The following is a 16,200-nucleotide window of genomic DNA, read 5'->3' as shown; positions in this document are numbered from 1 at the left end:
GGATTTCATGAGTGCATGTTTCTATCAGTTCGTACTTCATGCTACCAAAACCAATAATGAAAATTCTCAGAGGACCAGCAAAGGTGAAAAACATTCATTCTTCGATGGACCTTTTTCCACAATGCATGCAATTTAATTGCTTGACATGGTATTTATCGTGGATCCATTGATCATTAAGGTAATGTGGTACATATTTGGACCTGGAATTCATCACTAACAAAATTAAAGTGTTTTATTATACAACTAACCCGTTATCATTGTATCGAAGTTAGACATCTGATGCATAAAATACCCTCCAAACTAAAATTGACATACGAGGTGGCCCAAAAATTTATGAGGTGAATTGGCATCCATCTATTATTGATTGGTTCAAACTTAATACGGATGGTGCTTGGAAGCGAGGGAAGGATCATTCAAGTTATGGTGGAGCTTTTCGTGATTTTCATGGGGAGGTTGTCGGTGCTATTTCATCATCTCTTGACATTCCTAGTTTCATTGCTGCTAAGGTTATGGCAGTGATCAAGGCAATCGAGCTTGCATAGGTTCGTGATTGGAAGCATATTTGGGTTGAAGTTGACTCGTCCCTAATTCTAAATTTTCTCCACTCTCCCCAAATGGTACCTTGGCAATTACAGGTGGTATGGAAGAATTGTGTGGATCGCATTTCAGTGATGCAATTTCGCTGTTCACATATATTTCGTGAAGGAAACCAAGTGCGGATGCATTGGCCAATTTTTGTGCTTCAGGTACGGGCTTTACTTGGTTTGATTCATCTCCATGCTTCGTTAATCAATTTTGTTTAAGAGATAAGTTGGGTGTTCCTAACTTTCGTTTTAGATGGTTTCTTTTGTTTTGGAATGCGGGATGTCGTCTGTCATTCCTCATCAATAGTACTTTACTTCTGGAAGGTGTAAGATATGTGCTCTCCTCTTGCTTGTATTTTCCTTTATTTTTAATAAATCTTTTTCCTAAAAAAAAATGAAGATTTATGTTACAAGATCAAGTAGTCATAAGTATTTTCAAATGAAGAGATATCAATCTGCAGAAAGTTTTTGAAGAAAACCTTTTTGGGTAGTCGTGGCAATATATTAGCGGTTGTCATATCTCCAGAGAACACGTGGCAATACATCATTGGAATGGTTGCACACGAGATACGACTGCCCCGTCCCCCATGGAAGAGTTTCTCCTCACATGGCGATGGAAATACTCATAGTTCATATCCAACATCCGTGTGGACCTTTCCACATGGAGATGCTCCCCAAGTCTCCCTTAAAATCAACGGTCCTGATGTCCTCCCCACAGTCCCCCAGAACCCCATCTTGACCGTCACTCCCAGTCTTGAGTCTTGCATGGGGGAGGCTGAGCTTGTCCCAATCGTGTCCCCCGAATGCTGGGACACATTGCCTCAAAGGTGCTGCTATCGCTACCGACAAGCTTTTCTTTCCTTTGTCCATAATTCATGCAATTTTGAAATTAACAAAAGCCTTTCACATCTCTACTCCTCCTTTATCATCATTCTATATAATACACCACCTCCCCACAGATGAAACACATTTCTCAAACTTGTCCAAAACACTAGCATTGCCTGAACCAAAGAAAAGAACTTGGCCATCAAAGAATTGGGTTAACTTACTGGTTTGCTGGGGTTTTGTTCTGATTGTTGGGAAAAAATGGACAGCAAGAGCTATGATAATGATCTTAACCTCAACCTCAAGGCAACCGAGCTGAGGTTGGGGTTGCCGGGATCAGATGCAAGCGAAGATCAAGCAGTGCTGGTTCCCAGTAGTGCTTTAAATAAGAAGAGAGCATTGCCTGAGAAAAGTGAAGAAGTGATTGGATCCAAGGGGAACACTGATGATGCTGAAAAGATAACTGCTCCTCCTGCAAAGTAAGTGCTTGTTCAAATTAGTATTTTGGAAAAGTAGTATTATGGGACTTGGAATATCATGCTTATATATTTTGATGTCTTGAACTTTCAGGGCACAAATAGTGGGGTGGCCACCAGTCAGATCTTACAGGAAGAACTGCCTTCAGGCCAATAAGATTAGTGAGGCTGAGACTCCTGGGATTTATGTGAAAGTGAGCATGGATGGGGCACCTTACCTCAGAAAGATTGATCTGAAGGTTTACAAAGGTTACCCAGATCTGCTAAAGGCTCTAGAATCCATGTTTAAATTCATTGTAGGCCAATACTCAGAGAGGGAAGGCTACAAAGGATCAGATTATGCACCTACTTACGAGGACAAAGATGGTGACTGGATGCTAGTTGGAGATGTTCCATGGGAGTAAGTTATCTTTTTCTCTTTGAGTCTTGAGTAATACTTAAAGCACCAACTTTTTAGATCCAACATGTAGCACTAGTGTTTGGTATGTTCATATACGAATCCACTCATGATCTCTTTTATATTCTAAAAGATGGGATAATAGTTGGTACTTAGTGCGCGTTTTCGATCGCTCTACACTAGTTAATTGTTTGAATCCCATATACTTATAATAAGTCCTCAAATTTTTTTTTTTTAAATTGCAGAATGTTCATGTCATCCTGTAAGAAGTTGAGAATCATGAAAGGGTCAGAAGCTAGAGGCTTGGGCTGTGGTGTATGAGCCAGGGCAACCCATAAGAGCAGGAGAAGAAAAAATATTAAAGAAATATATACATCACTCAGGGAGAGATCAAAAATCTCAAAGCTCGGGTTTTCGAAGAAGATACATATTCGGATCTCAGTTTCCTCACTGACTCGTCGATCTTCTTTGGAGTTGTAACAAGGGATTATAGAGAAGCAGAGAGAATGTCTAGTGGATGTTACATAAGTTTGTCAGCAAAGATTTGTTGTGGGTTTGCGCATATGTGATGCTTTCCTGTTGTTTCTGATGATTCAGTCAAACCAAAACAGCATACAGCTGAGAGGTTTTGGTTCCAGTTAGATTTGTATAAATGGAATATGTATGATATGTATCAAGTTTTGGTTTTCAGTTATATAAAATTGATGAATATATAGAAAGTTATACATCTTTAACCTTGATGTGCAGGTTTCAATCCAAAGTTGATCAATTTCTATCAACTTCAAAAATTCATCCATTAGGCTTAAGATGCAAATCATGCATGTTGATAATGAACTTTTATTAAATGACTCATTAACTTATTTCCATTAGGCTTAAGATACAAATCATGTTTTGGTAGGTTAAAAGGTAAGCATTGTAGGAACATAATCAAAAACTCCACATGACAAGTTTATAATGTTTCGGAGTATTGAAACTTTAAGATTAAGAACAATTTGACTGGTCACTGTTTTCAACGATATGCCCCACATAATGAACTAATCTAACTATTTTCAACTCTAAAATTTCAATTTTCTTAAGGACTACAAACCACTTCACATGATCTATCTCTTCCTATTTATGGTTGCAAAATTGATTCATGTTTCCTGGCATTTTAAGATATGGCTGTCAGTAAATCTATCCTAAGCAAACATGTCAGTAAGTCGGTGCTTTGGTAAATTAAAATCATCAAGTTTTTTCTTCATCATGTCTGAAAATCTTAACAAAAGAATAGAAAATATTTGGGACTTTGTAATCATCACATTAAATAATTACACTCTTATGTGAACTGTGTACATACTGTTGATAATTAAATTAATTGGGAAGCATCTGACTGTTATGTGTTCTCTGTTTATGTTAGGTGCGATTTAATAAGAAAGTCATCTTTATCGAAGCACTAAAAACTAGATTTTTAATTTTTAGATATGACTGGTTCAGATAGTCCTTTTTTTTTTTTGAGGAGATTGTCTTTTATTTTTGTTGCGACTTATAATTGCGAGAGATCATCTTCAAATTAAATTACAACTTCATACAGTTTTTCTGCTCACCTCATTAGAAGTTGTAGTGCCTGCATCAAGGAATAAAAACTTGAGGCGTTTATGCAAAAAACATGCCCCTTTTAACTGTTTTTAATAGAAATTAAGCAGCCTAAACATGTTCCTAAAAAATTAAAAAATAGATAATTCACTAAAAATGCTCTACTTTATAAGACATCATGGTGTTTTAGGTTTAGGACAAAAAAAAAATCAAATGGAAAGATAAGACTGATTAATATCCGTGACTGTAAAGAAATTAAAAGCACATGGACACAAAATAATTTTAGGTGTAAGATCTAGAAAGTAAAATGAAATTAACCCAAAATATTTAACTTCAGTAGTACTAGACTAGCCAACACCGTACAAGGGTAAACAACTCCAAACATGCATCGCTGGGAGTTTGTCTGCCACTGCCAAATTGAGTGATGTTCTGCAAGAAACTGACCGAACTGCTTAGAAATTTAGGCTGTTTTGTTCAAGCATTTTTAATATGTAGCGCCATTACTTGGAAGTAATTTTAGAATCCCATAGACTTTAATCATAAAAACTTCAAATGTGCTTTGTAAAAACAATTGAAGTGCTTCTAAGAAACATGTGTCAAAGATTGTCAGTGAACTGTGGTCTGTAAGATATTTGTTGGATAATTAGTATTGTGTGGTTACTAGTTCAAATATCACTAAATTTGAACTAAAATCATGAGACTGGTGGATCCAATTCAATAGCTATCACTAATATTAATAGCTTGGTCCCAATTCACTTGAAAGTTCATGTCACTCATTCTATTGTCTTGATGAGTAACGCTTGATAAAAACATTCATATCAAAGGCATGAGATGTAGGGTTGGGAGGAGTTGTAGTAGTTTTGCATTTCTGTGGTGTTTCAATTGAAAAAAAAAAAAAAGTTATTACAAATCAATTCGTTTCTGTTTCAATCACAAAACTTTAGAAAATGAGTTTCGACCTAATGAATTGGTAAATTGATTGATTTCTTATTCAGTAGAGAAAAATAATCAAAGAATGCCAGATAGTATGAGACTATTTGTCTTCTCTATATGATCCAACAGTAAAAGGACCCACAGTCTGTCCTAAATAATCAGGCAAAAATAAATTACTAGCTTATATTTGAACAGCTTTGCCTATCAAAATCAGAGACATTAGTAGCAAACAGTCATAAGCCCAAAAAGGAACTCTGTAAGATCAGCTAAATTCAGCCCTTTTATTGTATTTTGAATACAATTGTGTGAAAGTAAACTATCCCTAGAGTTCAGGGTCTTCAAGAAGTAAAGATGTATAACACCTTCTAAGATAATGATTAACTTGGACTGTAATCTACAAGAATAGTTCACTATTCGAGTACCTATCCATCTGTAATGAAACTTTTGAGACCTATGAAAGAAAAAAATGGTGTACATAATTATGCTAACTATGCCAAACTTACATTGAGCCCAACAGATGACGCTGTTCAGGTCTTGCGGGGAAGTATAACCAGCAAGGCATCTCTGGCAAAGCCTCATTCTTCCAGTTTATATTTCCACCCTAAAGCTAAATTTTAATTCCGTAACAATTGCCGCATAATTTACAAGTCTGAAGCTGAGAATCTCGCAGTTCCAAGCTTCTAGTTTCACCTGATAATACAGCCCGAATTAGTTTGACATGCTGGACTAGACCCTTTCTAGAATCATCTTTTTGTCAATGAACTTTTCTAGCAGAAGAAAATAGATGCACGGGCAAGGGTAATCATCATTTCTTAGGTGGATCATTTGCTCATTCTCCCTCACTCGATTCCACCAACTTTTCATGGTAATTCTTATTTTGTGACGGTGAGTAATCAGAATTTTGGCTTTGCACTACCACCATTGAATGGCTCTCAGCATTAGTTTGCTCTCCTTGGTTCCTGGAGACATCCTCATGAGCTCTGTGGCTTGGTAACACATATGATATACCAAACTTTTGCCCATGAGTAAGTCCTGGGCAAACCCCCTGCAGACAGAACAAATTTTCAATGGACTTCAAAGTGAAACTTTCATAATGCACAAGCTTTTGCAGACTTAAATTATTTAAAACCATTTAATCAAACATGTAATAATATCTATGTTTTAAGGTAGCTTTTAGTTGCCAACTAAAATCAGTGAAATAAAATCCAATAGACAAGCATAAAAGGTTCAAAGAGAAAATGGTATGCAATTCTTACTTTTATTAATCCTGATATAGGAGTTGAATCAGAAAAACGGGAGTTAGATGGTAATGCAGTGCCAACCCTTCCATGTAAGTTATCTAGAGGATTAGTTGCAACATCTGATGCATCCTGTCTAATGTTGCTAGTATTACAATAAGCCCCAAAATATGAGCAATGTTCCTGCACTAGAGATATTTCAGGGGTTGCGGGCAATAGGTGGCCTTCAGTACTAAAGATGTACCTGTATGAAGAGGCAATTTCATAGCATACAGCAATAAGATAAGTGTGCTCTTTAACCTTTAATAATAAGTCAGGCACTACACAGAAGGGGTGGAAAGAACTTACTTGTATGGTCCATTATCAACAAGGTTATCAGGTCCCACAGCCAAATCAAAGAGTAGCCACAAATATTTAACCTAATTGGGTTGCATGTTGTTAGCAACGTGTAATGGAAGAGAAAAGAAAAAGATAAATGAACACAAAGATAGGACACAATTCAAACCATAGGAACCGTACAATATTCACAGAAAAAAAAAAAAAAGGAGTTCAGAAACTAATCCAATACTACCTTGCCAGTTGCCACTAAGATATATTTAGTGAGGTGAGAACTACCATTCTCAAGCTCATCTTAAAATCTTAAATAGGTTACTTTAATTTCTTATATATTTCCCCTAGAGCAATATAATAATAATTTCATTAAGAAATGTAAAGGTTTATCAAGAAAAACAAATCCTCAAGTCTGCTAAGGCAAAGCCAGGATAAAAAAATAGGTATGCTTTAACTGTAAACATGTTCGTCACCTTAGTTATATCCTTCATATACCTCTGCTCTACCCAAGAACTTGATAGATATAAGACACTTTTGGAAATCCATTATCCTAGTGGATTTTTTAACCAAAACAATTTGGGTTCTAGTGTTCTACTGTCGATTCTAATTAACCAACATGAGTATTAGCTACAGAGAGAAGGTAATTTAAATTTTATGACGATAATGATCTTCAAAACTGTACAGAGAACCAAGATGAAGACAGGATATTTGACATGCAAGTTCTTACTGTTTCGGCTAGAAAGAAACTCTCCATATGATCTTCCTGCTTATGGAACTCTACATCTGAGATATGACAATATCCACAGGGGCACCGTGCACTGTACTGCAAGCTGGCAACCATTTCACGTCCTGCATCAAGATACCTACAATGAAATACATAAGACATTTAAAATGCCTTTTTCTGAAGGTATTCTGTTTTTTAGGTAATAGAAATGCACATTTTACAAACTCCATTAATATCACTCCAAGTAAAATGTGCAATGAAAAGCTTAAAAAGGGCCCACAAATTTAAAGTTTATGAGCTTACTTGGGATCTCTAGTAGCTTTATAGAGCCAATATGTGCTCTCCATTAACTCTGGACGCAGCGGATAACTTCTTTGTCCATGCTACGAATAAATGTAGAAAGATTACAGATGCAATTGATATGGTAATCTAAAACATTACTGTGATATGGGTTGAAAATATTGATAAGAGTAAATTAATCATACAATTAAAATAAGAATAAATCAAATCAAGGTTTAGAAAAAGTTAATTATAGTACCTGAACACTGAATGTAGCAAGATTGAAACCTTCTGGAGTGAAACCATATCTTTTCCATACACTAAAGAAGGCAGTATGAGTTCGAATTGCAGGATCAATATCTCCAGCTAAAACCTTCCAAAAGATAGAGAGTAATCAATCTTACAGAAACCTAACGAGCAAGTTTTTGATTATCTATTCTCAACTGTATACATATTATATATTTATATATATCCTAAAATTGATCATATATTACAAACCTGAAGTCCTGGCCAGAATGCTTGCAAACTGTTAAACAATGGCCACACAACAGCAGCAGAATCCATATTTACCTCTACATACCTACACAATTAAATTGAAGTGCTAACAAGTTAATGGGGCTGTACAAAAACGTGGTAGGATATAATAGTTTCAGCATTTACCAAGGATCATTATAAAGACAGCGCATAGCAGCGGCATAAGCTTCTTGAAATATGTACAGATATTCTTCATCTCCAAATAACAGATAGGCCTGAAATGATGTTACTGATGGTAAACAAGAATACAAAGAAAGAAACAAAACCCACCCCTTTCACATATCAATGTATTTACAGATCTTATAAGAACACATTTAGGCTGGCAGCAAAGATACTGTCTTTTACATTTTACAGATCAATGTCATTTTTCTATGAAGACATATGGCCTGCACGAGTTATATTTGTCATGCAGAATCTTAAAATCAGAGAAATGCTCGGAATGGACGAATATCAAGTAGATCAAAGATATATTATGAAAATTAAACATGATATGCTAGCATGCTTCTCATCACCAGGTGAAATAGTAATAATTAGGAGTTTTGGACTAGTTTCTTTGCTAACATAATTACAAAAAACAATTGGTTCTCAATATCTTTCTAATGGGCAAAATGGTAATTCCCAAACTATGAGAAATTACTAAGGTGCCACTAACTCCCAGCTAAATGACCCGAAAGATCATCCAAGTACAGAAAACCGAGACTGCAAACTAGTCAACAATGACAATCGCCTATGAGAAGGAAGGCTAGCATTTTGCTTCCTAGATTTATTAAGAGCCGGGTCTTCTTTTAAGGGAAATAAAAGGCCTTCACCGTCACAAGACCATAAAGTAATATTACTGTAACAGGAGTGCTGTTTTCCAACAATCTAGCAGATAACTTATATGACGTGTCATTTTAAACCCAAAAGCTCCCAAAACATTAGTTACCCTTTCCTGCAGATTTTATTTCTAGGAGCTTTTGTATCAGTCATGACTGACACAAGCATATATATGATTTGGTGACCACAAGAACCTGATAATGCTATTTCCAACATGACAAATACTAGTTCAGGCAATTATGTGACGAATGATGTTTCAAATAGTAGTTCAGGCATTTTTGTGTTCAGAATTCCAACTGATGTTACACACCTTTAGAAGATACTCATAGAAAGAATCAATACTAGTTCCTATTCCAGCATCCTGCAAAGCAGCAAAGAAATGTAAGTATAAAAGGAAAGAGGGTGGTTAAAAACCCAAACGGATAGAGAGTACAAACACAAATAAAAAAAAGGTGGAAAGAAAAAACCACTAATTTATCCTATTAGTACCGCACATCCAGTGCTAGTTAGGAAGGTCAAACTAGAGGGTGATAATATTATTCTCAGTTTAATTTGGTGCAGAAGGTATGACAGCTAAGTGGGACAGTGGGAACCCTGCAGGACTGCAGGATTATAATCCCACCTTGCCAGAATGACCAAAATATTAAGGTGCACTCAGTGATAATAGATAAAGTGATAAACCATAAGTATTGGGTTAGGGTGATCAATCCACATGTAATCATATATCATGTGCTTAATGGTATGTCTGATTACAGATACAGAATTATTTGGTAGTATATCACAGCTGACCAGAGACCAGAGAAGCTTGATCAGTCTTAAGAAGAAATTACTCCACCATTAATTCCTCAATTTCACAATAATTAACTATTGTTATTAGGCTCAGCTTTTCAAACTCTGGAAAAATCAAGTTAGCCCATATCTTATTTGCACATTTATATCTATGATAATGAAGATAGAAGAACATCTAAATCTAAAACACAACTCCAAACTAATTTACAATGAAAAAGGAGGGAAGAACAACATTGATTAAATGATCAATAAAAACCTTTAGAAATGAAATTCCTTTTATATTACAATTGACAATCTTAATAGTAGAGAAACAATGTTGTAAGGTCATCTGTAACCCTGTCTCTAATTTAGGCAATAAAAATAATTTCCTAATTACTATCGCCAGCAATAGACATCCCAAAGATTTCCAACAGTACTGATGAAAGTCACATATACAAGATTTAGTGAAACAATTCATCATCCCATAGGGTTGTTTAAATTCAGAAATCAATAAAGAATCTACAAGTCATGACTCATACATGGATTTTTGTCTGCTTAGTTTTCACAATTCTACATTGATATCAGTAGAAGCTATGTAGAGATTGTTATTCATCTTCATATTAGATCTGTGCTGACTGATACTTATATGTTTCTAAACATAATCATGTTAGAAGGAATGTTACCTTCTGTGTCCATTCACCTGTAAAAACATTAATATGGGCACCAACTAAATTGAGCTTTGAACGGCGAGCCCAAAGTCCACGCACTGCGTTCTTGGTAACTTGTTCAAATACTGCAATTACATGAAGATAGAAAAGGTAAATTTCCCCTTCCATAAGTAAAAAATAGAAAACAAAAAGGACAAATACAGTACGAGGAAAAAGAAGGGGAAATTAAGGTGGGATATCCTAATTCAAGTAGCTTCTTTACAGACGAATTATGAAGGAATAGAGGTCATAATTACAACTTCAATACCAAATAATAAGCACGTAAAGTTGCTTATAACATATCGACCTTGCTTTAATATAAACTTTGGCCATAAAAGGCTGCGATAAAATGCATATTAATCTGTTGGTGAAGCCCAAGAGCAGGCACTTTAAGAAGACAACTAGAAGCCAAGAGTCCAGTCAAGATAGAAGGATAAAACTACTGGAGCGAAGAAAAGGTAGCTACTACTTACTGGGATCATTTGTCAATCGGCTGAGCACTCCAAATTCCAAACTCAAAGTCCCACCACCAGCTGTTGATGTAATCTAGATAAACCAGGCTTGAATTTTCAAATTTTCAGCAAGCAGCAAGCTAAATACTAGTCTTGATATGATAAATAATTAAACATACAAAATAAATCAACTGCAGATAGGATTCTACATCTATACTATGCTTTAGCTTGAGCAGGAAAATTTACTCGTTCATTGTCATAATACGTGTCAGGACTCCGAGCATATTAAAGAATTAAGAAAGTTGCACATAAAAGAGACAAAGTAGAGAGCTTACCCTGCTTTCATGTTCATCAACTCCATACATTAGATTGACAGATCCAAAAGGAATTCCTGCAAGGCAAGATTGCTTAGAAAGGATACCTTTTTTCACATATAAGAAACAAACTTTACATAAAAAAAAAAATAAAAACAAGCATATACGACACAACATACAGCACAGAGGACAAGGTGACCACTTGAATAACATAAAAAGAAAAGCAGTAAAGCTAAACAAGCAACAAAATCTAAGTCACAGCTGCATTCCATTAGAAAATAATGGCCTGACAGACCGAGACCCAAAGAGACATCAAAAAAAGAACCCTCCCACAATTGTTCTACATCCTCATCCCTAGCTTCCACAAAGATTCTTTTGTTCCTCTCCATCCAAACCAACCAAAAAAATGACAACACATTACATCAACCATCCCTTTTCTTGCCTCCCAAGTACCTATATCTCTCATACAATAGGGCATTGCATGCGCCTGGATTATTCCAGTTGACATTAGTTCCCTATATAATTCTGGACACAAAGATAGAGCAACAGAACGTCAAAGCAACACATGATCCGAACTGAGCTGCTCTTTAACACATCACACACTAGTGGAGTGAGAGGCACCAGAGGGGCATCTCCTCTGAACCAAATCACAGTAATACTTTTTTCGGAAGCTGAAAAGTATATTTTGAATATCAGTACTATAAATATGTGCTTTTGCAACTGTAATACGAAGTTTGACATTTATTATCCAGTAGACAATCATCTCAACTTCAAAGAGACCTTGTTTACTCGTTAATTATAATATTCAGCCATTAAAAACAAAATACAGAAAATAGCAACCATTTATGCCTTCTTAAGCTTCAATTCCAGATCAGCCATCAATTTGTGCTTCTCAACATAAATTGTGCTGTGCTTATTTTATTACTATTGGTCTAGAGTAAAATAAGTCATAATCCTGTTCCCAACAGAATATACCAACACATGTTATTAGGTACCCAAAGTCATAAATTAGGAGCAATCCTCTGAAACATTGGGAGTGATAAAGAATGCTAAATAATGAGAGTTCAACCTGAAAGATCTTGCATAGACTTTTGTGTACATTAAACAACAAGGGGTAATCGAGTAAGTAAAGTACACCTGAAGGAGTGTCGAATGCAGGTAACAATCGTCGACCTAGATCCTCAGCTAAGTTCAGCAACTGGTTGTCATATGTTGGAATTCTCATGCCCTGCAACAGAAGGGTGTAGGAATGATTCAATACTGACCTTCAAATTACGTAATTCTATGATTCTATACCGCTGCACTCCACTGGAGTAATAAAAAGAAAGAACCTTAGATCATAATAGTATGCTTGGACAGCAAAAGCAAGAAATGCTATATTGGTATATACGGATATACCCTTTGTTACAACTAACCCATCCTCTCTTTTTTTTTCTTTATGGCACATACATACATATATTATATATACAGGCCCGATCACAGGCGGACGTCTGCACTTTCGCTAAAGTGCGGACGTCGACGCAGCAGGCGGTTCCAGGCGGCGACGGCAGCGCAGGGCTGGCCGGAGAGAGGCCGGAGGCGTCCCAGACCTTTTTTGGGCAGCGATCGAGGTCGGGGTTGCCGGTTTCTGGGCAGCCACCTCACCTGCAACTGCAGGTTCTGTGCAGCACTGCAGAACGGTTGCCGGCGACTCCACCAAACCGCAGACCAGCTTCGCAGACCCCCGGCGTCCATTCGGCAAGCCACGCCGCTCTGTCAAAGCTTGATCGAGGCCGGAGGAGCGACGTCCGCACTTTTTCTGGGTTGCGGACGTTCGCTCTCGAACAGCTCTCTATATATATATATATATATATATATATATATATATACATACATACAGGCCGGATCACAGACGGGCGTCCACACTATAGCTAAAGTGCGGATGTCGACGCAGCAGCGGCTTTCAGGCCTCGACGGCGGTGTAGGGCTTGCCGGACGAATGCGGAAGCATCCTAGACGGCTTCTAGGCAGCAATCGAGGTCGGGGTTGCAGGTTTTTGGGGGGCGACCTCACCTGCAACTGCAGGTTCTGGACAGCGCTGCAAATCGCTCGCCGGCGACTCCACCAGACGGCAGACTAGCTTCGCAGAAACCTGGCCGTGAACGGCTCCGTGAGTGTGTGTGTGTGTATATATATCCTCTAGCTTAACCCAAAGGGCACAGTCCCCTGTTATCTCATGGCATAAAATTGTAATTCATGGAATTAAAACAAATGATAAATGCGACTAATTGTTACCGTAGCATAATCGCTTGCTATAAGATGTGCGGAGAGCAAACCCCCGAGGACCCGGATGGTAGTCTCAAAAACAGATACTGTCTTATTCTGCAACAATCAAACAATTCAAAGTTAGATGGACAAAGTCATTCATTACTAGCAAAGTAACATGTATAACATTAACTCCATCCTATCATAAATGGATAAATATCATAAGGATGGTAAACTAGTACAAATACATACATATATATTTAGAATCTACAATAACAATGAGATCAACATCATGAGGAAAACAATTCAACGTCAGATATTCACAATAATAATCTGCTACTATATATTACGCCATATAATTTCACATGTAACAAGTCAAATTGTCATGTTCAAAATCATGTAAAATAACTTTTACAGGTCTTGAGAACTAGCCTCTTGGTATAACATTAATTTGGAGTAGTTAGATCATAATACTGAACACAATGTTCTCAACTAAACTAATAAGATATCTTCCAGAAAACAAGAAATTAGGTCTATATCCAAATACTAATAAAATAAAAAAACAAATAAATAAAATTAAAAAACTTTAATGCGATTCATGCATGTAAGCCAAAACACAACATTAAAATCTTATATTTAAAACAGCAATTCAGAAACCATTAATAAGAGAGGGGAAGATAGATATCTACAAGGAGTGATAAGAGAGACAAATACTATACTCACTATATTAAACTGAAGGTTTTTACCAATCCATTCAACAGAGGCAGCAAAGCGGTCCCGATCACCAAGTAAAGCTAGTGTGTCTAAAGCGTCAATCTGTGACAACAAAATGACAGACGCATTGCACAACAGTTTAAGAATACAAACATTAAAAAGAAGATCGCAGTAGTACAAAAAGAAATAATTGAAAATAAGAATTTGTGATTTGTATTACCAAAGTTAGGGCATATCCACCAAGGCTATCTTCACCCCCACAAGAATGAGGCCTTAATTCATCAAGTGGGAAAGCATGGTCCATGTAACCATTAAATGCATGATAAAACATTTCCCTGACCTACAATGAAAAGTACATATTATCAAGTTATTTAAGAACGATGTTGTAAGAAGAAAACAACAACTTTACAAGAAATACAAAACTATATAGATACGTAAGTAAATATAGATTAAAGCTACTTTGCTTAATGCACTTGCAGCCTACACTCCAAACTTCCTCATTCTCAAAAAGAGAGTTCCAAGAAGGATCATCTCCTAAGATCTCGATGCTTGACATCAAATACCAACACAACATGAACTCTGAGACAATACCATCTTGTTTCCATAACACCCAACTCTCTTTCCTTGGTGACAGAGCTTATTCTATAGAGGGCTATAATCCTGAGGGAAATAGAAGAACCAGTAATAAAATTCTAAACTTTATAGAGAATGTGAACTGCCGATTTTGAGATAAGATCCAGAACATGCCGAATCCCAGAAGCACAGCATCCTCATATCCGAAACTTGTACTAAAATTTAATTAAAGATTAAAACTTTCTATATCATACTGAGCATTGCATCCTCACATCCCAAAGTTCTACTAAACTTTTATTCAAGATTAAAACTTTCTACATTGTACTGAGCACTGCATTCTCATATCCCAAAGTTTTACTAAAATTTTATTAAAGATAAAAACTTTATACATGATACTGAGCTGTCAATGAACTAAATTGGCAAAAGATCACCAATCTTACACAAATTTGAAATTCCCAGAACCGAAAGGGCTCCAATTTACTCTAATCAGTACAAATTCCACAGCTTTTTCAAGTAGCAATCAAGCTGAGACTACATAAACCCCAATGTCGGATCACTCAAAGTAATAGGGCAGTGAAATCAAGCAATACCAAATTGAAAGAAAACCCTAATTAATTAGATTGTAGTTTAGGGGATGATTGGAGAAGGGTACCTCGTCCCTGAGCTGCTTGGCCTCCTCGGGAGTGACGCCATCGGCGAGAGCTGGGTGGAGGAAGAAATGGGAATATGCAGAGAGGAAAATGAAGAAGAGGGATAGGAGAATTGGAGCTGAGGGCATTGTGTTGTGGCTCTCTCCCACTCCGAGTTTTGGGAAGGAAACACTAGTTAAAACTCTTGCCAGCTCTGTTGGGTTTTACTGCCTCTGAGCCGAGCGCTAGTTTGATAACTTTTAAATAATAAAATAAAAATGAAAACAAAAATGTTCTGTGAGGGATTTAAGATTTAGAGGAAACAAAAATTTAGAGTTCTTTTTTTAAATTTGTTTTTTTATTGAGATATAAAACCCGAAAACTGAAAAATATCTCAATAGAAACTAAGCGAACAAATGCTGAATCAAACCTTGCTTGGTTCTGGTTTCAGTTACAGTTTCAGTTTGAGATTGTAAATTTCAATCGGATATAATTGCTTAAATTGGAGAATCGAGTAATTACGTGGAATTGTTGTGTGGTGATTTAGGCCAATTGAATTGAGTTATTTTTGTGAGTTTCATTATTGTTAGAGTGCAAAAAATTATATTGAATGACCAATCAACAATAAGTTGTTATTACGTGAACTAATGATATTAGCTCGAACTGCATGCACGTGAGATTTAGGATTATAAAATAATTTTTCTGAGAATCAAGATGTAAATCCGCTCTCGCCATTTCTCAACTGTAATCGCTATAGCCTCTAACATGTTTTCTTTCATAGTCGCCAATTGCGAACCTCACCTTCGTTTTGTAAAATCCAGTGGCAGTTACAACTGCTAGTCATTTTTTTCCTATCATATGGTAGAAATTGAGGCTACGCGCCAATACATCCTTCTACAATGAGAAGATCCTGGTAACTGATGGGGCAGGTGTATCCTATAAACTTGAAAGTTCATTCAGTTCAACAAAACTTTTCAAAACTCACCTAATGTATGTATGAACCCACCCTAGCTCGTCTCTCAAAACAGTTATATTATAGACTTCAAAGACAAACGATAAGCCAAAGTGACTAGATATTAGTACCCCTCTGG

The 16,200-nt window shown here is 36.5% G+C and overlaps 2 protein-coding genes across 2 annotated transcripts; one reads left to right on the top strand and one right to left on the bottom strand.

Moving 5' to 3' along the window:
• Positions 1–1,534: 1,534 nt before the first annotated feature.
• Positions 1,535–3,007, top strand: LOC112196014 (auxin-induced protein 22D). Its single transcript, XM_024336269.2, has 3 exons — positions 1,535–1,888; positions 1,980–2,285; positions 2,528–3,007. Exons 1-3 carry the CDS (start codon positions 1,671–1,673, stop codon positions 2,601–2,603), a joined length of 600 nt encoding a protein of 199 aa, XP_024192037.1. The 5' UTR covers positions 1,535–1,670; the 3' UTR covers positions 2,604–3,007.
• A 2,041-nt stretch (positions 3,008–5,048) lies between these two features.
• LOC112200809 (alpha-mannosidase I MNS4) lies at positions 5,049–15,330 on the bottom strand. Its single transcript, XM_024341819.2, has 17 exons — positions 15,133–15,330; positions 14,128–14,247; positions 13,917–14,009; positions 13,224–13,310; positions 12,087–12,177; positions 10,971–11,026; positions 10,657–10,729; positions 10,160–10,269; positions 9,019–9,069; positions 8,019–8,107; positions 7,857–7,938; positions 7,618–7,731; positions 7,383–7,462; positions 7,083–7,218; positions 6,374–6,444; positions 6,044–6,269; positions 5,049–5,832 (listed from the first exon to the last, which is right to left on the bottom strand). The coding sequence occupies exons 1-17, from the start codon at positions 15,256–15,258 to the stop codon at positions 5,617–5,619; spliced, it is 1,821 nt and encodes a 606-aa protein (XP_024197587.1). The 5' UTR covers positions 15,259–15,330; the 3' UTR covers positions 5,049–5,616.
• Positions 15,331–16,200: the final 870 nt, after the last annotated feature.

The sequence above is a fragment of the Rosa chinensis genome, chromosome 4 (genome assembly GCF_002994745.2).
Source record: "Rosa chinensis cultivar Old Blush chromosome 4, RchiOBHm-V2, whole genome shotgun sequence".
NCBI classification, from domain to species: Eukaryota; Viridiplantae; Streptophyta; class Magnoliopsida; order Rosales; family Rosaceae; genus Rosa; species Rosa chinensis.
The sequence above is the reverse complement of the archived record's forward strand: the minus strand, read 5'-3'. Positions and strand labels throughout refer to the sequence as shown.